Genomic DNA, 26,708 nt, shown 5'->3' on the forward strand with positions numbered 1-26,708 from the left:
AATTTTTCACTATTTAAATAATAATCTGATCTTCTATTTTACCTTCCAAAGTGGATGGCCTCACATTTACCAACATTGTACTCCATCTGCCAGACCCTCGCCCACTCACTTAACCTATCTATATCTCTCGGCACACTCTCTGCATCCTCTGCACAATTTGCTTTTCCACTCAATTTAGTGTCAACTTAGTGCAATGAAGCTTTGTAATTCTCAACTTCAGCTGGCTGTGGAAACTCAGTCACATGTTCATTCAGGCAGAGATCGACAGATTTCTGGACATTAAGAGAATCAAGGAATATGGGGATAAACTGAAAAAATGGCACTGATCTCATCAGTCATGATCTTAATGAAAGGCAGGACAAGCTCTAAGGATTGATCCTATTCCTTATGAAGCTGGAACCCCAAAGTGAAATTTTGCAAATTTTGAAAACCCCAGACTGCTCATCAACTTTTGAAATGTTAGGCTGTGTGCAGAGCTTTCCTTGTCCACCAACATGTACACACACACACACACACACACACACACACACACACACACACACACACACACACACACACAGACACAGAGCTTCACTCTGGGCCAAAGAAGTCGATAGGAATTAGATATTACAAGGCTGCCATTAATACTTTAAGCTACTGCTTTCAAAATGGCATTTTCAGTATAAGAACTACCTAAAACAAATACATTTCTATAAACCAATATTGAGGGTTCAATGATGGTCTGGACCCACAGATGAGATCAGTGCTAAAGTTAATTGCATTCAAACTAGTTTTCATACTTTATACTGCAAATAATAGTCTAAATAATACAGAATATTGGAATTTTAAGCTGCTCTTTAAAAATAAAATAACTTCCACTCCAACATTCTTCATTTAGAAAATTTCTTTACTCATTCCTTAGCATTAATATTACAATTACTGGCACATGCTGTACACAACTGACTCAGTGTCTCCCAATCACTCTTAGTTCAGAAGTATTGATATGGACCTCCTTTGATGAAACGTAGTGAAGTTACTTTTGAACGAGCCAATTTTGAGCTGCTATGTCTGATAGGGATAACATTCTGTGATTCTGGCAAAGGGGAAGAATCTCATGGTATGGGAAGTCAGTCACCCAGCACAGAAACATACCCTTTTTCACTCAAACTGTGAATTTAAATGAGCACATCCTATTTTCTTTTTTGAGGTCACTATCTAAAGTTTTTAGTTTGTGTAAAATCCTTCCCCACCCAATCAGCATTCAATTACTGCACAGAAGCAGTTGAAGCCTCTGAAAATTGGGCAACATACATCTTACCCTTCTCCACCTAACTGTAGCTTTGATTACAACAGGACTGTGTGATGAGAGAAGCTTAAAAGAAATAGTTGCTACACTGCACTTGCAGCTATATTACCATCAATAGAGGGAAGAAAAGTTAAATAATATTAATAAAGTAGTGTTAAACGGACTGAGATCAGGTTGGACTGTTCCTTTACAGCCAGAACATACAAGATGGGCTGAATAGCCCCTTCCCATGATATCATATTCTATGTACAGGATAATTTGACTTTAATAACATTATAAACTCAGCTGTATTCACATGGTTGGATCCTAATGACCCAACCGAGCAGAATCGTTGAATATTATTGCAAGCCAAATTCATACATTAGAAAGTTTAAGAGGTACCCTACCTTGTTAATTTCAAAGCATTTCTGAGGAACACTGCCATTCATAACACTTTCCTGGATTTCGGTAAGTCTCTTCTGGATATTCTCCACAATTGTGTCACGTGGCTGATCAGAGAGTATTTGACTGATAACATAACTACAAAGAAAAAATTAAATGAAAGCTAAAACACATTCTTTTAAAGAGACTGAGCATTTCAAAAAGAAACATTTCTTTATCCAGTGATGGATAAACAATCCTTATACCCTGAGGTGTAAGAACATTTTTCACAAAGTAATAATGGTACTTGTAACTAAGGAAACCTTCCCACAGCAATGAGAAAAGAGAACTCTCTCCCTTACAGAACTGTGCAGCGGTTCAAGAAGGCAGCTCACCACCGCATTCTGAAGGGTAACTTGGGATGGGCAATTAAATGCTGGTTTAGCCTGTGAAGCCCACAGCCCTTGAATGAATATAGATAACACACACACACACACACACACACACACACACACATTATATATGAATAGATAATCTACCGTGGCTATTTTGCTAGAGGGATAAACAGTTGTGAAGGAATAAGTATTCCTATGTTCTTCAGATAGCACCTGGTAGGGTGTGGGGGGAGATGGGGGTTGCAGAGAAATGGAAAATAAACATGACTTAAGTTTAATGGTCTGCAGAGGACAGCAACATTAATGGTACAGCATTATTATACGTAAGACTTTGTGCTCGAGTTCTTGAGTGCTATTTAAACCCACACTTCTGACTCAGGGGTGAGAGCACTATCCACCAAGCCAAAGCTAATTGTGCATCTATACTAAAGTTAGTACTCATTATATCAAAAATGTATTTTAAAAGCACACAAGAAAAGGCATATTATTTAAAATCAGTTACTTACTTTCCAGTTTCTTTTGCGAGGTCACACCAGTCTCGTCTAACAATATCCAGTCCTTTTAACTCCTGTTTTGTGACATAGCGTCCATCTGCAGTTGGTTCTATGACAAGGGCCGCATATTTCTTTTTCTTCAACAGCAGCAGTGACTTAAACACACCATCAATGTCCAGCTCCAGGAGTTTGTACTGCTTATTTACTTCGCTCTTGACCTGCAGAAACAACAGCAGGTTAGCAAGTTTTCACACTGTCTCATTCGATCCACCTTACCCATACCCAAGCTATAGAATGATTATGGTATGTACCTGGCTTGGTTTCCCTCAGCAGTGATACTGACACCTATTACATTATCTTCAACCCATGACAGAATAAGGTGGCACTTAAACCCAATTTAAACAAGTATGAAACTTGCCATCAGACCAGGTGAATTAGTACATTCTCATTCTCTCACAAGCAACTTGTGGTGCTTGTGAGGTATAACACAGGATCACATACACTTAAACTACACATGTGCCCTTTTAACATCCAATTAATTAACTAAAAGCAGCTTGAAGTAAGGGAAATAAATACATTTCATTATTTTGCAAATAAAAAGCCCACAATGTTAATCCCTCCAGCCTGATGTCCCGGTGGGATTATATTCCATGAGTCATCTGCAACCTCATTCATTCCCGAAAGTGGATCAAGGTACATTGGTCTGGCTATTCTGATTTTAAAAATGCACCCTGCCCAAGCCAAAGCCTGTTTTGAAGAATCAAATGATAACAGTCTGAGGTGGATCTTTGACTTGACTTTGGATCAAGAAGTCAAGGCTTAATTGACTCTTCCAACCTTTTGCTGATGAGCAGAACTCTGCCAGAGCTAAACATCAGAAAGAAATCCAGGCTTTTCCCAGGCAAGAGTTCTACTCTTCCTCCTTGAATGAATTAAAAGAGCAGGCCCCAAGGCTTTTGATTCACATTTATATGCCATTTAAATCTTTCCTCTTTGCCGGAGTTCCATGAGCTTACATTTCTAACAGGTTGCACTCTGTTGTTTGGTGCAGTAGATCACAGAGACAATTCCATAAAGCCAATTCAGTGGTTAACCTGAATTTGTGAACTTGGTTACATCCTGTTGCTTTTTCAGTTTAGTCATTACAAGCAGCTACTTCGGCAGGTGATATTTTCAACTGTAAAACTTGAAGGCTACAAGTGTCCGATTAACAGAACCAGGTAAGGATCAAAACAATTTAAAATCACTGCTGCTACCTGCATGCAAAGTTTGTTAATGCTTCACTTCAGCACGTTTCTGGCAGAATCTGAAGATAAGACTGAAAGAAACTCATCAAGCTGATGAAAATCAAAAGGATGTTTGTGATTTCAAAAAATCTGATCAAAACACAATACATAAATGTGAATTTCCGGATAGTTAGTTTTGGGGAAAAAATTTTATGCATCATTTTAATTATTAAAAATTTTCTACATTTCCAGTTTCCCTTTAAATTTTCATCAAATGACCAATGACTACTTCCATCAAAACAATATTGTTGGGGTTGGGGATGGGGGATGGGGGTGAAGAGGAGGTAAAAGTTAAACAAGACAAGTTTGACCTTTCCATCACATAATCAATTTATGCTCTGATTTACTGGGCATATTTAAGGGTAACAGTGAACAGCTGAAAAGAATAGCTCAGCCAAGGAGTTCAGACCATGAGTTTACGAACTGTTTGTACAATACAGAAAGAGTAGCATTTGCAGAAACTTACCAGTATGGAATTCCTCATAGGAAGAAAGGAATTTCAACTAAAAGCCACCTGGCTATAACCAAATTGTTTAGATTATGATTTTCAGTTAGTGTCCAGCTCAAGCAAAGGCAAATTGAAGTAAAATAAACCCTACTTCATTTACATGTAAAATTTACTGAAATTCAAGTGAATGATTCAGAAGATGTACAAATTCTTCTGATCTATAAATAAATCTCATACTTGTGACACATGGTATTTTTTTTAAAATGGCACTGATATCTGATCTGTGCATCAGATTAGTCACTGCAACGCTTGAACTCTTCAGTTTGGTACGTCACCTTGTTTCCTAGTTTGAAGACTTCCTCCAGATTTGTGCTGTTGGTGTTTATCATGATGGAATCAGTGTCTCCATAAATAACTTCAAGGTTCATCTAAAGCAAAAGAAAATGCCAGCTGTAACAACCAAGGAAATTGTTTCTGCACAGATGCTATCACTATGAAGAGTCCAAATTTTGGTCCCTCAGTTCAAAATAATAATTTTGAAACCCACAGATAAAACCCAAATTTACTTTGTCAGTGAAAATGAAGTCCTGCTTGTTTTCTTATGTGGGCTTAAAGTAAGAGTGGGGTAAATTATATTGCAAAACTATCTCAAGCAGATTAACTGTTCAATCTTGTCATGGTTGTTTAGACCGTATTGCTTGCAAATTAGCTTCAGTGCCTGTCTCATAAATCTACAATGACCATGCTCCATAGGTAATATATAAGCAGTAAATCACGTTGTGAGATCCCAAAGTGCCATAAATACAAATCCTTTTTCTTTTCACTGCTTTCATTCAAGTCCATACATACATAACTGTGAATACCAACAAATCTTGTTGTGATTGAAGATTTACTCATTGAATGAAGTGACTGCCCTGGGGCTGGCCTTTCGAAACCTCCAAGTTCATAAAATTGCTTTGTCCTGTTTGAAATAGAAGAGAATTTCTGGGGCTTCATCAGTCAGATCCCCAGGGCTTGTGAGCTGCACAGTTTTCATTCCATGTTCTCTGTTCAATTTTTCCCGTTATTAAATAGGAACCTTCATTCTTTCTGAACCAAGCAGAAGTTGAGCATTGAAATGCCTCCCAATAGATAAAAAATAGATGCAATAAACAGTGCTTTAGGAGACTTTGTATATCTCATTCAAGTGCCCAATAAAGGATGAATAATAGAAACTCCTTAAGAAGGGAGCACACTGAGGGGTTGAAGGGAGCACAGCATAAATCACAACCTGTTAAAACAGTGAGTCATCTTAGAGTCACAGAGGTGAACATCACAAGAACGGGCACTTTGTCATAACTTGTCCATGCTGACTGTGAAACCTATCAACACTAATCCCATTTGCCCACATTAGGCCTCTATCTCTCTACTCCTTTCCTATCTAAATACCTATACAAAAGCCTTTTAAACACCTCTACCACTTCCTCTAGCAGCTCGTTCCATACAGCCACCACCTGTGGGTGAAGAACATACGCCTCAGGTACCCTTTAAATCTTTCCCCTCTGGCCTTACACCTACACCCTCTAGTTATAGATTCCCACACACTTGGAAAAAGACTCCATCTACCCTATCTCTGCCCCCTCATGAATTTATAAACCTCAATAAGGTCACACCTCAGCTGTGTTCCAGCCCATCCAAACTCCCCTTATAAGAGCCCACTGATCCATACAACGTCCTGGTGAACCTCTTGTGCACTCTAATGCTACCACATCCTTTCTGTAGTGTGGCGACCAGAACTGTACACAATAATCCAAGTGTGGCCTGACACACTACAATATATTGTACAGGCGTAAAATGACATCCCAACTCTTAATTGAATGTCTCAGGCTATGAAACCTTCTTCACTCCCCCTATCCACTTATGTTACTATTTTTAGGGAGTGTGAACTTGCACCTCAAGGTCCCCCTGTACATTAACACTCCTGAGATCCCTGCCATTTACAGTGTATGTCCTGTTAGTATTTTCATCTCAAAAAGCATTACCTCACACTCATTGGGATTAAATTCTATCTACCACCACTGTGCCCAACTTTTCCAACTGAACAATGTCTCTCTGTATTCTTTTACAACCTTCTTCACTATCTACTACTCCACCAAGTTTGTGTCATCAGCAAACTTACCAATCAGTCCACCTACATTCTCATCCAGGTCATCTATTTTTATGACAAATGTCCCAGCACCAATCCCTGCGGTACACTACTGGTTACAGACTTCCACCCCTTGACCACTATCCTCTTGCTTCGTACCACCCAAGCCAATTTTGGACCCAATTTGCCAACATTCCCTGGATGCCATCTGCCCCAACTTTCGGGACCAGCCAACAGAACGGGACTTTGACAAAAGCCTTGCTCAGGTCCATGTAAACTACGTCTACTGCGCTGCCTTCATCTTTGCTACTTCCTCAAAACATTCGATCAGATTTGTAAAAAGGGATAACCCTCTACAAAACCACATTGACTGCTCCTAATCAGTCCCTGCACTTCCAAGTGAACATAAATCCTGTCCATTAGAATTTATTTCAATAATTTCCCTACTATTATTGCAAGGCTCACCGCCTGTAGTTTTCTGGCTTATCCCTACTGCCCTTTTTGAATACGGAAACAACATTAGCTATGCTCCCACCTTCTGGTACCTCACCCATGGCTAATGAAGATGCAAAAGTCTCCATTATAGCCCCAGCAATCTCCATTCTTGCTTCCCATAGTATCCTTATTGGGTAAGTGATCAACCTAACAAAGATGCTTGTGTTCAAACTATTTTGCAAAAACTTATTTTTCAAATTAAAGAGCTCTCAAATGCTTGAGTGTATACTCACCTGGGTATAACATGCAAAGCTAGTTACTATTCAATACTGTGCTTAAGTGGTTTATTGGCTTTGCATTTAAATAGAGCAAATGAATTAATACCTATTTTTAAGGTTAATGTATAAATCACAAAATTTATACACTGTGTACATTCATCTAATTAGCCAAAAAGCCTTAATGGAAAAATAATTATTTCACATCTTTTAGAAACATGTTAAGCCATATAACACGCGTGCAGGCAATTGTTTAATTGACACACATGAATCCACAGAATTTATTTTGTACATTCAGGCTGCGCTTGATACTATACCGCCATACTAAACTCCTACAATGTAGACTCCAAGTGAGCCACACAAACAGAGCAACAGTTGCCCACAGCAAGGATTTGTTAGTTATTCTCACAGGCCCAACAACCACCAATCAAGTTTTTCCTTCAGAGACCAGACTTGGGTTGAGCCGAATTTACATTCAGAACCCCACTTTCAACTGAATGCTCACTTTTATTTCAATCACAGGTAAGTCTGTCAATTGAAACCCTCAGCAGAATTAAATTGTACAGTTTCAGATTGTCTATTAGCATTAAGCAAATCCTGTTAGTGAAGATGTAAAGAGTGATGTTGACAGATGAGTTAATAAATAGGGAAGCAGAGCACATTACTGGAAATGGCAAATATGACAGGTCTGTCATGGTTCTGACCTTTTATTGCATAAATTTACATCACCCGTGAGTAAGTTAGAATTGCTGCACTACCTTTTCTTTACAAGAATGGTCTGCTTAAGAATCTCTACTCCCCCATAGCTAATTATAATATTTTCATTTTAAGACGGGACAAATCCAACATCTACATTCTTCATCAAGCAAATTTATTTCAAGAACCTGTTTAATCCAATTGTAGGTTCACTTTGACTATAAAAAGCCCATGACCTTTAATAACCTACATAGTTATTTGTGAGCTTTGTTCTTATTAGTCATAACAGTGTCATTCCCAGAGCAGCTCATCTGGCAACTTCTCTACCAAGAATTAGAGTGCAGCAATGTAATTGTTCAGAATACATGCTATGAACACAAAAGACATATGTATTGTTCATTTCACGTATGGATAAAGTTGCTTCATATTGATTTTAATGGGGACAATATCAAGCACTAAAGATGGTTTGATACCTCCCATTATTTCATGAGCTACCCTCTGCCTCTCCACGAAACATGACATGAATAGTACAAAACCTTCTGAAAATGGATATCATGCATTGTCATCAACATATGACCCCCAAATGCTGCTGTTGGAACAGGATAGCATATTTGAGCAGGGCTTAATTTTTGGTTACTCAAAATAAACCAAAAATTAAACCCATTGCAAAATTGCTGCTAATGGCATACAAAAGCAAAGTGGTAAACACAGCATTAGCACAAAGCACTCAAAGGAGGCAGCTCCTGAGGGAGAAGTGCTTCTATTCACAAGGTTCACATATATGAGGAACAACACAATTTATCACACCCAACATATGAAAAAACATTTCTTTAATTAACACAAATAACTTATTCCTGATTAAACTCTTGAATATGAATGAGATTTGCTGCTGTGAAGGAGCAGTTCCCAAAGTCGGCTGCTGATGTCTTTGCAGCTTAGCACCATTTTATACACCAATATGCACGGGGATAAATTACCTTCTGAACCATCTCCTTGGTGTGCATGAGAATCTGAAACAAAATAAAAGTTGCAGGTAAACAGCTGGTGAATATTGGCTAATGAGCTACTTGTATATTCTAAATACAAACACAATACAAGAATATAAGATACAGATGCAGCAGTAAACCCTTTGAGTCTGTGCAGTTATTCAAAAACTTATATTGCTGATATTATGCCTCATCCACTGGCCTGTACCCACCCCATCACAATATTCTCTGATTCCATTAGCATTGAAAAACCCATCTGTCTCAGACTTACTCAATGATGACTCATCCACAACCCTCCGAGGTACAGGATTTCCAAAGATTTATAACCCCGTGTACGGACAATTTTTTTTCTTAACTCAATCCTAATTGGTCAACCTCCTACCTTGAGACTATAGTCCCCAGTCCTTGACTCTCTTTCTTTTTCCAACCTTTTTATTAGTTTTCAAATTAATACAGATTGATATATAGCATCAATATTTATACATGTAATACAAAGGGATCAGGATAACAATCATAGCATATATAATCATAAAGAACAATAAAATATTTTTAAAAATCTGTAGATCTAACGATCTCTTAGTAAATGAATATAATATAAAAGAAAGAAAAAGATTTATTATATAAATTTAAAAAAACCCAAATCAATAAAAAAATTATAAACAATATAAACTAAACAAAAAAAAACTTTTTAAAAGAAAAACAAACAACAGAAAAAAGAGAGAAAAAAAACTGGGCTAAAATTTCTCAGTAGAAACAGAGCAATATTATGTCGTCAAGTCCGTTCCTCCAAGTTGGAAAGTTATTGAAAGGGGATCTACATCATGTGAAAATATTGAATAAATGGATTCCAAATATCTTCAAATTTAAGCAAAGGATCAACAGTACCAATCCTAATTTTTTCCAAGTTTAAATATGATATAGTTTGAGAAAACCATTGAAAAGTGGTAGGGGTTATTGGATCCTTCCATTTAAGCAAAATGGATCGTTTGGCCATTAATGTAACAAAAGCAATCATACAGTTAGCAGAAGGAGATAAATGGCCAGACTCTATCCTTGTTAATCCAAAAATTGCAGTGATAGGGTGAGGTTGTAAATCAATCTTCAATACGTTTGAAATAATGTTAAAAATGTCTTTCCAATATTTTTCCAGAAGAGGACAGGACCAAAACATATGTGTCAAAGAAGCCACATTCGATTTACATCTATCACATATAGGATTTATATGGTTATAAAAAACAAGCTAACTTATCTTTGGACATATGGGTCCTGTGGACTACCTTAAACTGTATCAACGAGTGTCTGGCACACATTGAAGATGTATTGACTAAATGAAGAATTTTCTTCCAAGTCTCTATAGGTATAGATGTCTGGAGTTCACTTTCCCATTCATTCTTAATTTTGTCTAATGATTCTAGACGTATTTTCATAATTAAATCATAAATTATCGCTATCAAGCCCTTCAGACTCTCCACACAGAAGAAACAGCCAGATGTTTCCCCTCAGTCTCAATGATCTCTCTATTGTCTAAACTCCAGTGGGTAAATGCCAACTTCCTCAATTATCTTTCACCAGCAACCCTCTCATGTCAAGAATCAATGCACAGTTGAGTATGATACTGGTGACAGCCTTAAGCCATGCTTCTCATTGTGAACTGAAGGGAAGCAACAACCCACACCTGAATGCAATAGAATTTGGAGAAGTTCGATCCTATGTCCCAAGCTATTGCACCGGTAATTTACACAAAAAGTGCTGGAAGAACTCAGCAGGGCAGGCAGCATCTATGGAGAGAAATAAACAGTCGATGTTCCGAGTCGAAACCCTTCATCAGGACTGGAAAGGAAGTGGGCAGAAGCCAGTCTCCATGGGTGCTATCTTACCTGCTGAGTTCCTTCAGCATTTTTCTGCGTGTTGCTCCAGATTCCAGCGTCTGCAGAATCTCTTGTGGCACCGGTAATTTAACAGTTTTAACGAAAGCAACATTTCCCAAACCCAAATTTTCACAACATGCTTTATTTAAATTTTTGTATTGGGCATGTTGTAATTTTCTGCAATGAAAAGAACTGTAATCGCATTTGGTAAATCACCTGTACGAGTGAAAGAAATCCCTTCAGTCTAGACAGTGCCACATAGTTACAGCTAATTTCTATGCTTAGATTCTAATGCCATCAATAAGTCATCTAATTTTTTAAACTGACTTCTTCACTGCAAACTCTACAAAGTAAAGCTGCCAAAGAGTCTTCAACGTGAAACATTAACTCTGCTTCTCTTCCCACACATGCTGCCTGTCCTGCTGGGTGTTTCCTTTCTGTTTTTATTTCAGATTTCCAGCATCTGCACTTTTTTTTCTCCCCCTAGAGCAAAACTGTAAATACACTGACTGGAGATAGAAACATAGAAAACCTACAGCACAATTCAGGCCCTTCGGCCCACAAAGCTGTGCCGAACATGTCTGGCTTAGAAGGTAAATGATTTAATACCACGTAATAAAGAGCAGAAAGATGCCAAATTTAATCTGGTCTAGAGTGATATTGGTTAGAAAAGCAATGCTGCCATAAAACTGTGGGGTGGGTGGGAATAGTTCAAAGGGGCAAAAGGTAAAAAGCAAAGACGGTTGTACCTCCTGAACAGTGCTAGAAAGCACATATATAAATGTTTGATACTTAGCCATTTCCAGTGTTTTTACTCTTGTAAAATATTCATGGAACACAGCAAAGGCAAGGAAATGGCAGAATAATGTTAATGGGGACAAGGAGATAATAAGATGCAAGAAATTAAAATCACCTTTTGTTCAGGAGTTTTTTTTAATTAAAGCACAGATTTGCATTCACCCAATCACATACTCAAGACTTGCCTCATCCTTTCACCTCCACTTAAATGGTGTTATCAATCTGAGCCTTGACTCATCTTAATTTATAGTTTACAAAAAAAATCTTGTTCTTATAGTCTATTTTTAACCTAAAACCCATAAGTGGTCCAAGTACAAAGTCATGATCAGTAGTGGAGTGTGTGAGAGTACAGTACCTGCCCTACCTTCCTTCCCACGAGGTGCAATGGTCATAATGAGGACAGCTTACCCATTTATGGAGGATGGGGGAGAAGGAATGGATGGTACAAACTCTCATCATAGGAAGTGAGGAACTTTCAAGAAATAAATCATATTTTTGAACTTTGATAATAGTTACTCAAAAGTGTCTCTTTTTTTATTTTAAGATTGTCCTGCTTCAAGTTATATCATTATAGCAACTTGTAAATTGTGTTCATCTCCAAAATATGTTTGTTGATTTGCTCTTCATGGAAAGGTTTAAAACCCAGAACCACCCATTATAGTCTACTCAAATGGTCACTTTTTTATTATACTAGGCACATTTTAAACCCACAGAAATATTCAAGAAAAAGGACCAAAAATGAGCATTTCTTTTGCGTCAGCCTGAACAATTAAATTTCCCTTAAAAATTCCCATAAAAGGCAACCAATGACATGTTGAAGATACTTAAGCTTAAACAAGCTGCTAGCCCAATGAATGGCACAGACGCAAAAATAACCTACTGCACAAATAATCCAAATACAAATCTGAAATAATGTTTGGTTCCTATTTAAAAGAGAAACTGAGCCACACAATGATTGGATTTCAAATACTTCCCAGTTGTAGGCATATAAAGGATCACCAGTGCTCAGGAAATAATGGGGAGCCCATTAACATAGCACGTAGTGACAGACAGATCTCTTTAAAGTGTCAAAAGTGAATAAATATATAAGTAATTCTAATTTAATTCTCATTAATTGAAGAGCCCATGGTGCTAAGATTAAACAACACCCGCACATTTCTTTATCAACTTTTAACTCTTTGTGCAGTTTAGCATTACTATGTCCCAATCCCAAGGCAAATTAGTTCAAGAATTTTTAAAAAATTCCAGATTTCTGAAGTACTACTGCATTGGAAACAATATTTCACTCTCATGTCAAACACATCAGTGAAGGGTTTAATAGGCAAATCTATGCTGTAATTCAACACTTATTACAAAATGCCAAAGTCATTTCCCTTCAGACTAATTGGCTGAGATGTAAGCATTATTGGACTACAACTGCTTAAAAGCAATAATGAACTCCTCAATCCAAGTGTTGGCTGATTAGAAAAGCCATAAATTAAGAACCTTTTCTAAATAGATAATGCGGTTCGAGTGGAACTTGGGGAATTCCCAATATTTTTCCATTTCAAGTTTAAAATCGGTGTTTTATTTCATAGCAATTACTTTGTTAGCAGCGATTTCCTTATTTTTTTCTGAGCTCCAAGACACATTCCATACACGCTGGGAATAATTCACCCTCACTGGCTGCAATCAAAACATTTAGATCAATTGATGAATAAAAACCCAAAACTAAAAAAGCCCAACAGACCATCTCCATGGTCTTTTCCAAAACACTTAATACCCTAGGTAGCACGCTGAACATATTCTAATATAGTTACATGGTTAAACTGTGATATGTTTGATGTCCATGTAATGAGCTTGCTGCGCCATTAAATGTAGGTGAGCAAGAAAAAAAGTCTTCCATCAAAATTACCCATTGATTCATCTTTTCTTCATGCACACAGCTTCAAGAATGTGGAAATAACAATCCCTTCACGAAATACAGAAATACTGCAACAACAGGCTATAGAACGAACCTCCAAACCCCAAGGACAAATGATAAGATACAGTAATGATTTGTAACATTGAATCAGTATGATGCCATAAGAAATGGAAGCACACCAACTAGTGCAACCTTTTCTTTATTAACTCCCCTAGCATTGGCAGAAACTGAAAGACAAATACAATGAATGGGACAAAAATCATTACAATGTCATCTTGCATTCTTTCCTCTCTGAGAAGGAACCTGCTAGAAAGATCATCAAAAGCACTGTACACATTGATAGGGTTTGAATTTTTCTGGTTTTAACCAATGTTAACTAAAAAATAAAACAGACCTGAAGATCTAGTTAGAAAACTCAATTCACTTGCCACTAAAATTCTGTGTCAATTATAATTTCAATGAAGCAGTTTAAGAAATTGGCCTTCAAAATCTTGCTATTGTCTATAGACTACCAGACAACTGACCAAACACATTTGTTTGTGAATACGTATATAACAGAGTACACATAGTTTGATTTCATTCCCCTGGCAAAAGGCCTCCCATCCAGGGGGAACGTCATCCCTGTTCCCACTGTGACAAGTTACCAAAGTTTTGGTTGGGCATTTAAAGCAAGAAATAATCCATGAAATAATAAAATCTTGCTTTTTCTTTGTTCTGTCAGCTTCCTTACTGAATGCAGAAATTAGCTGATGGGACAATTTTAATTCAGTTGCGTTTTAATTCTGATAAAAGAGGATATTTAGACAATTATGTTGTGGTGGCATGTTCAAGTTGCTCACTTTGCAGTATTCAAAGTTTTAAACAGAATGGAAATCCATATGTGTCACCATAAGAGAGTTGGATTTCCAAGTTGCTGCTTGGATGAGCAAATAAACGTGGATAAAGCTGTAAACAAAACATACTTCATTGCAAGTAAAACTCTCAATTAAACTGGTACCCCATGCAACAATATATCATTAAACATTCCATGTGATGCAAATCAGCTTTTTATAGTTATCCAACAAATCTATGTACAAACCGTTTCCCCTTAAAAAGGAAACAAACCCATACAATCAATGATCGATATACATGAAACAATACAAATAAGTTAACTTTTCATTACAATGCAGTTGTAAGTTCAACCAATTCAACCTCTTGGTCTCTTCATTCAATGAACTCTTCACTTAACATCCCAGAAGTCTCACTCCAGGCACTGGTGATTCCAGTGGATCACTTCTCCACTTGGTCTCACATCCTGTTCTGCAATTGTTGCATCAACATAACTGTCTTCATGATTCAGAATACATTGTATCACATTTTCTGGATCACCAAACTCCCCACATAAAACTCAACACAAATACAAATTTATCTGTAACTACTGCAGTTACAATTATGCACAGTAGCTGGTAGGTCACTGGACACCTCAAACTCAATTGCAACAAATACTTTGGTTGCTTCTTAAACTTTGTGCTTCTGCTTTCATGCCATCTCACATCTTGAATCCTGTGGCTCAGTGTCTGCTAAAACTTCTCTCTTTAGTTGCTTTTGAAGGCAAATTCATCTCTCCTTTAACCTTCTTCTTATGGGTTATCAAGGGCTTCCAGTCTATCTTTTTGCACCCTGATTATGCTCTGCTGGGCTGGATCTTCACTGGAACCTGCCTCCACATTGCGAAAAGTCCATTCTCAAATTATCCAACTCAATCCACATCTGATTCCATTCATTCATCAGTCCTGCAATAACAAGAATCTAGTAGACACCGAGCTCTCGCCAGAACTCGGACAGAACTGTACAGAATTTGCCAGACCCAAATCAGGATCACCTGCCTGTGCACCACTTTGCTTCACCTTTGGGTGGTTCCGTCCTGTAGATGGGATAGCATTACAATGGAAATGTCTGGCACATTGTCCTTAACATATGATTTTGTAAGTACGACCATGCCATGTTGTTGCTTAACTAGTTTGTGGGATTTGACACCAGATGTTTGCAAGGAGGGTTTCAGAAGGTTGGTTGAGCTGGGAATGACCGTCATTGCCAAATTCTGTGCCGAAATCAGTGCATGAAAGTCCATCTAATTTTACTCTTTTCCCATTTCAACGTAGCTGACGGTACAACAGAGGGCATTTCAAGGTGCAGATTCAACAGGGAACAGATGGAAATCAGACCACCAGGCTGTGCTCCTTCTCCCTGCATACAAGCAGAAACTGAAACAGGAGGATCCTGTACGGTCGTGCAGTGCTGGTCTGAGGAAGCAGATGAGCTCCTACGTGACTGCTTTGAGACAGTGAACCGGTCCATGTTCAAAGACTCAGCTGCCAGCCTTGATGAGTATGCCACCACCATCACAGACTTTATCAGCAAGTGTGTGGAGGACTGTGTACCAAAGAAGACAATACGGGTGTTGCCAAATAGGAAACCATGGATGAACCGGGAGATCCACTCCCTACTGAAGGAGAGGACTGCTGCACACAAATCTGGTGATCCTGATCTGTACAAAAAAAATCGAGGTATGACCTTCGGAAAGCTAACAGGGATGCCAAGAGGCAATACTGACTCAAAATAGAGTCCCTGACCAGATGCCAGTTATGGCAGGGCTTACATGCCATAACAGGCTACAAGACAAAGTCAGGCTGCATAGCTAACAACAGCACATCCCTTCCTGATGAACTTAACGCATTCTATGCACGTTTTGAACAAAAGGGAAGTGGATTGTCACCATCCACCCTGACAGCCACTATTGCAGCTGAACCTGTGATCACAGTGGAGGATGCAAGATCAGTCTTCCGGAGAGTGAACACGAGGAAAGCACTCGGCCCAGATGGTGTCCCGGGCCACATGCTCAGATCTTGTGCTGATCAGCTGGCAGAAGTATTTGCGGGCATATTCAACCTCTCCCTGCTTCAATCTCAGGGTCCTTCCCGTTTTAAGAAGACTATCATCCCGGTACCAAAGAAAAGCAAGGTAACATGCCTCAGTGACTACCGACCAGTGGCTCTGACATCCACCATCATGAAGTGCTTTGAGAGGTTGGTCATGGCATGTATCAACTCCAGCCTACCAGACAACCTGGACCCATTGTAATTCGCCTATCGCCGAAACAGGTCCACAGCAGATGCCATCTCCCTGGCCCTACACTCAACTCTGGAGCATCTGGACAGTAAAGACACATACGTTAGACTATTGTTTATTGACTACAGCTCTGCCTTTAATACAATAATTCCAAGCAAGCTTGTCACCAGACTCCAAGACCTGGGACTCAACATCTCCCTCTGTAACTGGATTCTTGACTTTCTAACAAACAGACCGCAATCAGTGAGGATAGGCAGCAATACCTCTGACACGATTATCCTCAACACTGGTGCCCCACAAGGCTGCATCTTCAGCTTTACTCCCTGTACACTCATGACTATGTGGCCAGATTCTGCTCTAACTCCAGCTACAAGTTTGCAGATGATACCACCGTTGTAGGCCGTATCTCAAACAGCAATGAGTCGGAGTACAGGAAGGAGATAGAGAGCTCAGTGGAATGGTGTCATGACAACAACCTTTCCCTCAATGTCAATAAAACAAAAGAGCTGGTCATTGACTTCAGGAAAGGGGGCGGTGTACATGCACCTGTCTACATCAATGGTGCTGAGGTTGAGAGGGTTGAGAGCTTCAAGTTCCTGGGAGTGAACATCACCAACAGCCTGTCCTGGTCAAATCACGTAGATGCCACAGCCAAGAAAGCTCACCAGCACCTCTACTTCCTCAGGAGGCTAAAGAAATTTGGCTTGTCTCATTTGACTCTCACCAGCTTTTACCGATGCACCATAGAAAGCATTCTATCTGGATGTATCACGGCTTGGTACGGCAACTGCTCTGCCCAGGACCGCAAGAAGCTGCAGAGAGCTGTAGACGCAGCCCAGCTCATCACGGACACCAGCCTCCCCTCCTTGGACTGCCTTTACCTCTCATTATCTTGGTGTAGCAGCCAGCATAATCAAAGACCCCACCCATCCAGGACATTCTCTCTTCTCTCATCTTCCATCGGGTAGAAGATACAGGAGCCTGAGGGCACGTACCATCAGACTTAAGGACAGCTTCTACCCCACGGTGATAAGACTATTGAACAGTTCCCTTATACAATAAGATGGACTATGACCTCACGATCTACCTTGTTGTGACCTTGCATCTTATTGCACTGCACTTTCTCTGCAGCTGTGACACTTTACTCTGTACTGTTATTGTTTTTACCTGTACTACTTCAATGCACTCTGTACTAACTTGATGTAACTGCACTGTGTAATGAATTGCCCTGTACGATCGGTTTGTAAGACAAGCTTTTCACTGTACCTCGGTACAAGTGACGATAATAAACCAATACCAATATAAGAAACTCGCATTGGTGGGTCCAGAGCAATATATACACCAGGCTTGGCAAGGATGGCAGATTTTCTCCTTGGAAGGGAATTAGTGAACCAGATGGGCTTCTGTTCATTACTAGTTTATTTTTCCAATTCAAGATTATTAACTGAATTTCGATTCGACAACTATCAAAGTGGGATTTGAACTTTCAGGATTGTTGGTCCAGGTCTCTGGATCTTGGGTCCAGTAATTGAACCATTGCATCAGCCCTGTACCCACTTTTGTACTGCTGCTTACATAAGCAAATAGACAGAGGCAGAGCTATCAATAGATCATCACTTGTTAAGGACAACTCTCAACAAAACTGTAGTATTGAGGTGCACCAGTGCATTAACAGTCATGCCACCTGATACAAACCAGCTCTTAAAATGTAACATACAGATGTAGACAACCATTCCTCAAAGGATGTGGTCCTATGAAATACTCTGTTAAGCAAAATTCCACAAATTGACAAGTCTGGCTGAAATGTTTCATAGATTATGTTGGTACAGTGTGCTCCCATGGAAGGAGAGTGGTGAGCTCTTTGTTATAATGAACTTTAGGTCTGCAAATCAAAGACATATACCATAAAAAGTGGTAAATCAAATGTTTGCAAATCAAGGAATGCCTGTGTGTGTGTGTATATATACATACATGCATACACACACTCATATACATACACACACACACACACACACACAGTATATGACTCCACACAATGCTTACTTTGTGGCCAGTTTGCCGAGATCAGAAGATCAGAAGGCAGGCACACGTATTGAACATTTGAGGCCACAACACCTACCCTTGCCTCCCACTCTACCCTACTCTGACTCACATCTGATGAAAGTAGGATATCAAAAAAGTGTTGTCATGAATCACTGTGCACTGCAATCGAATTGTAAAGGAGCTGCACGCAGCTCACAAGCTGTTTGTTTGGCCAACCTTGGCTTAAATGGTCGCTAAAATGACAAATTAATCAATGGTTATTAAACTAAAAGTCTTTTGTCAGATGAGAAATGAAGGTCAACCTAAGGTGTTAGTAATTGAGGTAAAGAAATAGGTGGTTTATTTTTACACCAACAATGCACTGCCTGTCCACTGCAAAATGTTAACACGACTGTGGAAGAGGGAGAGGAAAAATTGGTAATCCATAGATTGGTTATCATGTTATTAATTGTCAAAATGCTGCAATCCATCATTAGGCATTGGCAGAATTAACTATGCTTTGACAAATCAAATGAGGGCTTTTTTGTGTAACTATTCAGTTAGATGAGGGGTCTCAATGGGTGCACTATAACAGCGTTTCCAAATAACACTTGATAAGGTACTATTTAAAAGGATGCTTGCAAGTAAGAGTTCATGGGGATGACAATAACAGCAAGTACAGCCAAAACTGAGAAATAAACTTTCAGGGAAATTATTGGCACAAAGCTCATACCTCCTCCAGATATTTATTCCATGTTCCTTTTGAGCTAAGCATTCAAGGGGAATGAGAGAATCGTGAAGGCAAAGCAAGTTTAAGTTCCTCGTCTTCCCTTCCCCACACCCAGCAACACCATTCACCTTCACTGAGATACGGTTGTACTCAAATCAGAGACCTTCAGTTATGAATGCTGGCAAACTACTCATCTAACACTACAATCAGATCCCATCTTCTTCCAGCTGCTATACCCTTCATGACACAGTGGGAAGGAACAACTGAGATCATCTGACCACACAGTCCAAAGATCAAATATGAGATCTTACTGAGTAGCTCATATCAGGCAGCTTGGTCACTGAGTGGATTCTTCTGAAACTCGTTTCAAATTGTATTCTAAAAGATGACTATACCTGAAAATGCTTGCCTTGCTCTTAAACAGGCAAAACAAAATCAATACTAGATCAACTGAAGAAATGTAATTGGCTCCCATAACAATCCACCTTAAATCAAACACGTTTCTATTTACTATGGTGCTATGCAGCTTCGAATGGTCTTGTGGACAACTTCCACATGGCTTGAAATAGTTAACAAAATTAAGCCCTGGCTTCAATGCTGCGTTGTCAGTTCTTATTTTGGTCCCCTGAGTTGGCTTTCCTGCCACAAGTGTTAAGTGGCAAAAGGATAAACACCATTGTATCCCCATTGGCCTCTCTCTTAATTGATGCAGGGCAATTAACTGCTTAGATATGGGTAAGGCTCAGTCGTAGAATTCTTTTAAGTTAAGGCTTCCGTCTACAAGGACAAGTGTCAGCAGCAAACATAACCCAACTGTTGCAGGCAGCTGAATCCGAGCCAAACAGGGGACAGCCACATGCTCAGTAACATTCAATAAAAACATGTATACTAACAATATTACACGCAAAAAATCACACTTTTCCAACTCCTGCGGATTAATTTTCTAATTTAGCATATGTCCCAAGCCCTTTATTCAGGGGAAGGAAGAAAGGCAAATAGCTGGAGAGTTAAGGGAGAAAACTCAATGGCTTGCTGATAAGGCTGTTATTTTTTTTAAAAAACTCTTTGGCTGCACAATTTGATACAAGGAAAAGAGTGACATTCACTCAGAATCACATCGATAGCAAGGAAAACAATTTTAAAAAAATACATACTATATCTATCGTGGTTTTGAAAATTTGGTGAACATTTTCAGAAATTAACAGCACTAGCAGCATTTTACGCGGTCGCTGACTTTGATTTAGACTTTTTACTTTGGAACAGGATGAGCCACTCAGCTCATCCCATCTACACAAATTTCGGTTTGTGCAAGATTCAAGACACCATATAGCTTTGCATTTTCAAGTACAGTTTTTAAACATTTCACAAATACACAGTCTCCATTTCAATACAGGTCGAACAGCCTCTGCTTAAATACATATAGGGGCAAGAGATAGTCAATGGCCAAACAAAAGACAAAATATTACAAATACTATAAAATGAAATGCATTGCATTTTCACTTCGTACAATACAGTAGGCAACAAACTTAACACAGAGCAGTTAAAAGTCAGACGGCGCGGCACCAAGGAATGACCTTTAACAAGAGAGATTCTAACAGGTGGCTGTTGTCGAACATAAATAATTGCATTAGCCTTTAATAGTGAAAACCAAAGCAAGTGAATGCACCATCTTTTCATCAGCAAATGCCTAACCCGGCCTGACCATCTACCCCCTCCGGTGGGGGGGGGGGCTGAAATCCTAACCAGTTTCTCTTCAAAAGATGACAAGGTACTAATAGCCTAGGCCACGCGTCTGCTATTTTAAGGTGTGCAACAATCCTTCTCTGAGAATACGCAATTTCAAATTACCTCACACCAGAAAAATTTCATAAGCTACTCTGCGAGACGTACAACCTTGTTAGACTCATTTGGTGACATTTATTAGAACTGAACAGTGGCCTTGCATTCTGGGTTTCTGGTGCAAATGTTTTCTTTCTTCAAATTATCACCTACAGGTGTTCATGAATTGTTCAAACTCTCTGGCACTCTGGGAAGTTTGGGGGAGGAGGGAAGAGCCCTTAATGACTAATTAGATTTCCCAGAGACACCCCCGTCAACTGGCTTTTAGTCACAGTTTTCATTAACCTCTAACCCAAAAGAAACCAAGGTTTTGACAAAAGAGACAGCTGTCCCCAAGGTTGCAACCTTCCCTTGAAAGACAATCACTCTGACCGTGGCCAAAAAATGCAGTGAGAAGGTCCAGGATGCCAGGGATGATGGTATCAAGCCACGCAATGATACGTACAAGGGAATGTCACAGCTTAAGTGTAATGTAAAGCGATTGCCTGCTGCCCTGTCAATGAGCGCACGGTAGGACTGCAGCAAACGGCTCTGCCACCCGCAAAGCACACTGCTGGCACCCCACGAGGCAGGCGACTAACAGATCAGTTTCCCCTCAGCAGCAAGTAGCTGTCAGTTGTGCTTAGGGGGTCTCATTCTTCCGTCAGAACCCAGCAGGGTTCAAGGACATGGAGTGGAAACTGGATGAAAGCACACCTGATACAAGGTATAGAATTCTAACACACTAACTTGATTTGCCCGTACTGTACTGAAAGAATAAGTCCACGCAAATCACCAAAACAGAGATTTAACATCAGGACTCAACGAGGCAGACTCTTGTGGAACAAACTTGAAGAGTTCTTTCATCAATCCTGTCAGATTAAAATTCACGTGCTCTTTATGGCATGTAAAGATGATGCCTACAGTGTAATTAAAACCAATAGGAACATTCATAATTGAATTTGTAAGACTTGACTCATCTACTTGTGGAGAATTAGTTTTCCACGGTTAGTATTAACATCGGATTCTGTACATGGAACAAGGTTGGACATGTGTTCATTTTCACTTGGGTCACACTTCATGGTTAAAGTTGATAAGCTGCTGAACAGCTCTTGCAAAATGATGATGCAAACTTCGAATGAATTCAAAATCAAAAAGCTTCCACATGCCAATTATATAAGATACAAGGTAAGACGGTGAAAACTTCAAACAAACCAGCTGTAGCATCTTCCACCCATGGATTCAGCTGTAGGAAATGTCACACAGCATTCTCACAATGGCAGGCTCAGGCAACAAATATGCGAAGTGAGCTGTGGTGCTGTTGCCTAATGCTATGCTCTCTATCTTTAATGTGGTATACTTTTCCAGCAGTAATGTACTGAACAGTTTAGAATCATACAGTACAGAAACACCGCTTTAACCCATTGAGACTGTACTGACCATCATTGCCCACTTACACTAATCCCATTTTCTTCTCCCCACATTCCCATCAACTCCTGCACACTCAGGGCAATGTACAATGGTCAATTTAACCTATCCAACCCCATGTTCAACTCCTGCACAGTCAGGGCAATGTACAATGGTCAATTTAACCTACCCAACCTCATGTTCAACTCCTGCACACTCAGGGCACTGTACAATGGGCAACTTAACCTCCCCAACCCACATGTTCAACTCTTGCACACTCAGGGCAATGTACAATGGTCAATTTAACCTAACCAACCCACGTCTTTGGGACGTGGGAGAAATCAGAGCACTCGGAGGAAACCCGCACTGTCACAGGACGTATGTGCAAACTCCACACAGACGGCACCAGAGGTCAGGAGTGAGCCCTGGTCGCTGGTGCTGTGAGGCAGCAACTCTACCAGCTGCACCACGATGTCACCCCACAGTTTGGACACCGAGGCTTCAGGTCTATCCAAGGTGATGTTCAGTGACGAAATAGAACCAGTTATTTCCAAGATGAATCAAATAGGGAAAAGCAATAGGAACATTTCATGGCACACCAGAGATACAAACTAGAACACAGCCAAAGTCAGAGAAAGCAACATGTTTTTTCTTCTGGTGTTGAAATCGGAAGAAGCAAGACCATTCTTTTTTCTTGCAATGAAACCAGTAAGTAAAAATCACTTTAGCACTTGGTCGGCAAGCAGATAGAATTACATCAAAAAACAACTCATGATTCCAAATTAAGTTAGCTCCTTCTGAAGCTTGGATTCATGTTTAAACCACTGAGGAAAGTTGGCTTGAACTTCTCACGTAGCTTCACAGATTAACTGCAACATTCTCAAAGGTGATATTTTCATGGCCAATTGCAAAACATAATCCTTGGGAAATGTATAGAGTGCATGCATAAATGTGTATCACAAGGCAGCACTTACAAAGTATTTATCCTCAGATGGGTCTGACCAGCAGTCCTCTGGAGGTTAAAAACATTTTTCTGGTTCCTGTCCAAGTTATAATGAAGTATTTAGCAGAACATAGTCGAAGAAGATTAATGGTGTTACAGAAACTTTGAGAGCTTCCCCTGCCCCTCACCACCAGATCCATGCCACTTTTAAATGTCACAACATGCAAAATTAATAATGCAATTTAAATGTGCCTGAGACACACAACTAAACATAACTCTGACAGCAGGTGCCCACTTCCACACAATCCTCTGCTGTTGACAGATGCAGGACTAAAATTAAAAAGGACGTCCAGTTAAAATATTTAATATTCAAAATAATCTACTCAGGTTTCACCACAGGGAGATCATCACTCTTCCATTTAACCTCACAGATTAATTCTGCATGCTATTTAAGCATCACAAAGAAGTAAATTAATGTGAAAGTTGGAGGCTTGGTACCATGTGTACAAATGGAAAGTCACTTCTCTCAACTTTTTGATGGTTATTAAAAAATTAATGAAACCTCCAATCAATAGCCCAACTAGTGCACACTACAGTAATCTGTATCACATCTGGTTATGAAAGCAGGCATGGGTGCAAACAGGGGAACCTAGAATGAAATGAAAATTTTAAAAAAACTGCAGATGCTGGAAATCTGAAATAAAAACAGAAGATGCTGGAAAAATTCAGCAGATCAGGTTAGCATCTGTTCGGAGGGAGTGACAGAGAACGTTTCAGGTCAAAGACACTTCATCAGAACACAGGAGTCAGATAACTAAATTTGTCAGAATGGCTGGATTGATTTGAATGAAATAGCAGTTTGAAAGGTTCAGATTAAGCTCTGGCCAAGAACTTAATCTGGTGTTAGCCTGGTGTCACTCGAGACCTGGAGTTGGAAGATTGGCTATGGAGCCTACATGGCTAGCTGATGACTGGTTGGACAATGCCGGCAACATAATAATGTTACCAGATCACAGCAACAGAATTTCCCCACACAGACCAATCAATGGATGAGATATTTAGTCCTGTGCTTTGCAAAGGCTAAAATGATCTCATCAAAATAACAGAAAAACAACTTAATGATAAAAAATTTCAAAACAAATTCCTTCATATACCATAACTGGAGTTTTCTGCAATTAACACAAGTATCCCAGAAGAGGCAATTGCATCCATTCTACTGGACTGTACCGTGTTTGATACGTTGGCAACCATGCAATGGGTGTCGAAAACAGTAACCAGCAGTAGGAGAGAAGGAGATGAATGCAAAGACAGTGTAGGATCAGTGCAGGATAGGAAACAGAAGTCATAGATCATGCATGGTGGTTTCTTTGAATTTCAAGGAAAATTGGAGAGTATCAAAGATCACAAAAATCCTAAATTCTACACATCCCAATGTATCCGGGCTCTTTAATCATAAAAACCACCCACCAATTAACAAGCAAAGAGACACCATTCCTGGGATTTGTAACTTTCTCACATTAATAACAAACAAGGAAATTTGGATTAGTTTAACTACATCTGTCTTGTGTTGTGTCAGGAACAGAATACTGTAATGTTTTGCTCCTCAACTCTAGTCCATAATGCAGAACGCTGCACAAACAAAAGCAACTTTACTGAAGTTTCTCAAGATCTATTAGATAATTGAATGCGTCAGTCAGAAGAATCAAAATCAAAACTAAACAGATACATCTCAAACATTTGAGAAAATTTGCCAAGAAGGCCTTGTCTATCATGTAGTCGCTGACATCCAACACCAGGACACAGCAAGGTTACCTAAATGTGGACTATCATTCTATTAGGGATATATTTTTGCTCAAAATGCCGCAAAAGTAAAATGATTCAGGCCAATTTTACACTAAGTTATTCCAAACTGCACAGAATTTGTTCCTAAATTACAGAGATCACCTTGCACATTGCTTGCTGACGTTATGTTGCTTCAACAACTTTGACGCCAGATCAAATGAAACTGGTTACAATTTTTTCATCATCTTCAATTTCAAAAGCCTGGAGGGTATCATTTATGGTGAAAACTAAGAAAAAAAATGTGCTTTCTTTGTGGACCATCTTCAAGAAATCAGGTACAAAACACATTTTTGCATTGATGCACAGTTCCGCCCGCCCCCCCCCCCCCCCCCCCGATAAAGCATTGTATGGCAAAGCATGGTGATGAAAATAATATGCCATGATTCTACTTTTTCTCCTCTGGTTTTTCAAACACCTTTTCATGGTTTCCCTTCGTCAAATGAAAATTCATTAAAGTGATCTTCATGACTCACTGGTCCACATAACTGCGTGCAAGACAGATACAAGCAGAAACACTTGGTTCAATCCCCACCCTATGCAGCACACCAGGAGTGCTGCAATTGGATCAAGTATTCCAGTCCAGGAACAGAAAGCTCAAATTTCTCTTGCTGAGTCAAATCCAGTGACTCCAAGTAAAAGGTGTAATGTTCAACAGTACTGTGCTCAAATACAAGGCCTTCCAACAAATTTAAAAGATGGTATAAACAAATTTACACCATCTTTTCAATTTGATAAAAGTGATCCAAAGCACGTCTTTGGAAGGGTGACAAAATCTAATAATGAACTATACAAGGAGTTATCAGGACAAATGACCGAAAGGTGTAGATTTTAAGGAACATTTTAAAATGAAAGGAGAGTGAGACGCAGAGGTGACAAGGAGGGAAATCCAGACCTTTATAGTTAAAGCCATGGCGATCAGTGTTGAATGAACAATAAATTGAGAGACCAGAACCAGAGGAGCAGATCTTGGCTAGAAAATATTGCAGAAATAGGGGAGGATGCAATGGAAGAGAGTTTTCTTTAAGTGAGACTGCCAGATTGGGAGCCAGTGTAACTCCAAGTTCAGGGGTAAAAATTAAACAGGATTTAGTGAGAGTTGGGGTACAGGCAGCAGTTAGTTAAGCCAAAATTTATCTGAGGCGGAAGGTAGGCAGCCAGCCAAGAACTCAGTGGAACAGTCAAGTCCAGGACATTGCAAGAATGAAGGTTTCAACAGTGGCAGTGTCAACTCACCAATGTTAAAGATGGAAGTGGGCAGCCATGTGATGGTGGAATGAAGCATGCTAGTGATCAAAGACAATTTGAACCAGCCTATCCAATATTTGGCTGATGACAATCTCTTATCTAGAACTGGAACTGCCAAACCAAAGGTAGCAGAGGAAGCAAAAGGTGGAGATGAGAGGGTACTGGGTGTGGAGACTGGTGTGGTGCTTTTGGATTGCATTGTCAAACATTAGCGTGTGAATTACAAACGGACGGGTATG

General features: G+C 39.5%; 1 protein-coding gene across 1 annotated transcript in view; it reads right to left on the reverse strand.

The window, feature by feature from the left end:
• Window positions 1–26,708, reverse strand: part of pola1 (polymerase (DNA directed), alpha 1) — a 210,286-nt gene that overhangs the window by 110,834 nt on the left and 72,744 nt on the right. The window contains exons 27-30 of the mRNA XM_052013854.1: window positions 8,777–8,809; window positions 4,604–4,696; window positions 2,547–2,752; window positions 1,672–1,804 (exon numbers count right to left, since the gene is read on the reverse strand). Coding sequence (XP_051869814.1) covers window positions 1,672–1,804; window positions 2,547–2,752; window positions 4,604–4,696; window positions 8,777–8,809 — 465 coding nt within the window. The remainder of the gene's footprint in view (window positions 1–1,671; window positions 1,805–2,546; window positions 2,753–4,603; window positions 4,697–8,776; window positions 8,810–26,708) is intronic.

This window comes from Pristis pectinata, chromosome 4 (genome assembly GCF_009764475.1).
Source record: "Pristis pectinata isolate sPriPec2 chromosome 4, sPriPec2.1.pri, whole genome shotgun sequence".
NCBI lineage: Eukaryota > Metazoa > Chordata > Chondrichthyes > Rhinopristiformes > Pristidae > Pristis > Pristis pectinata.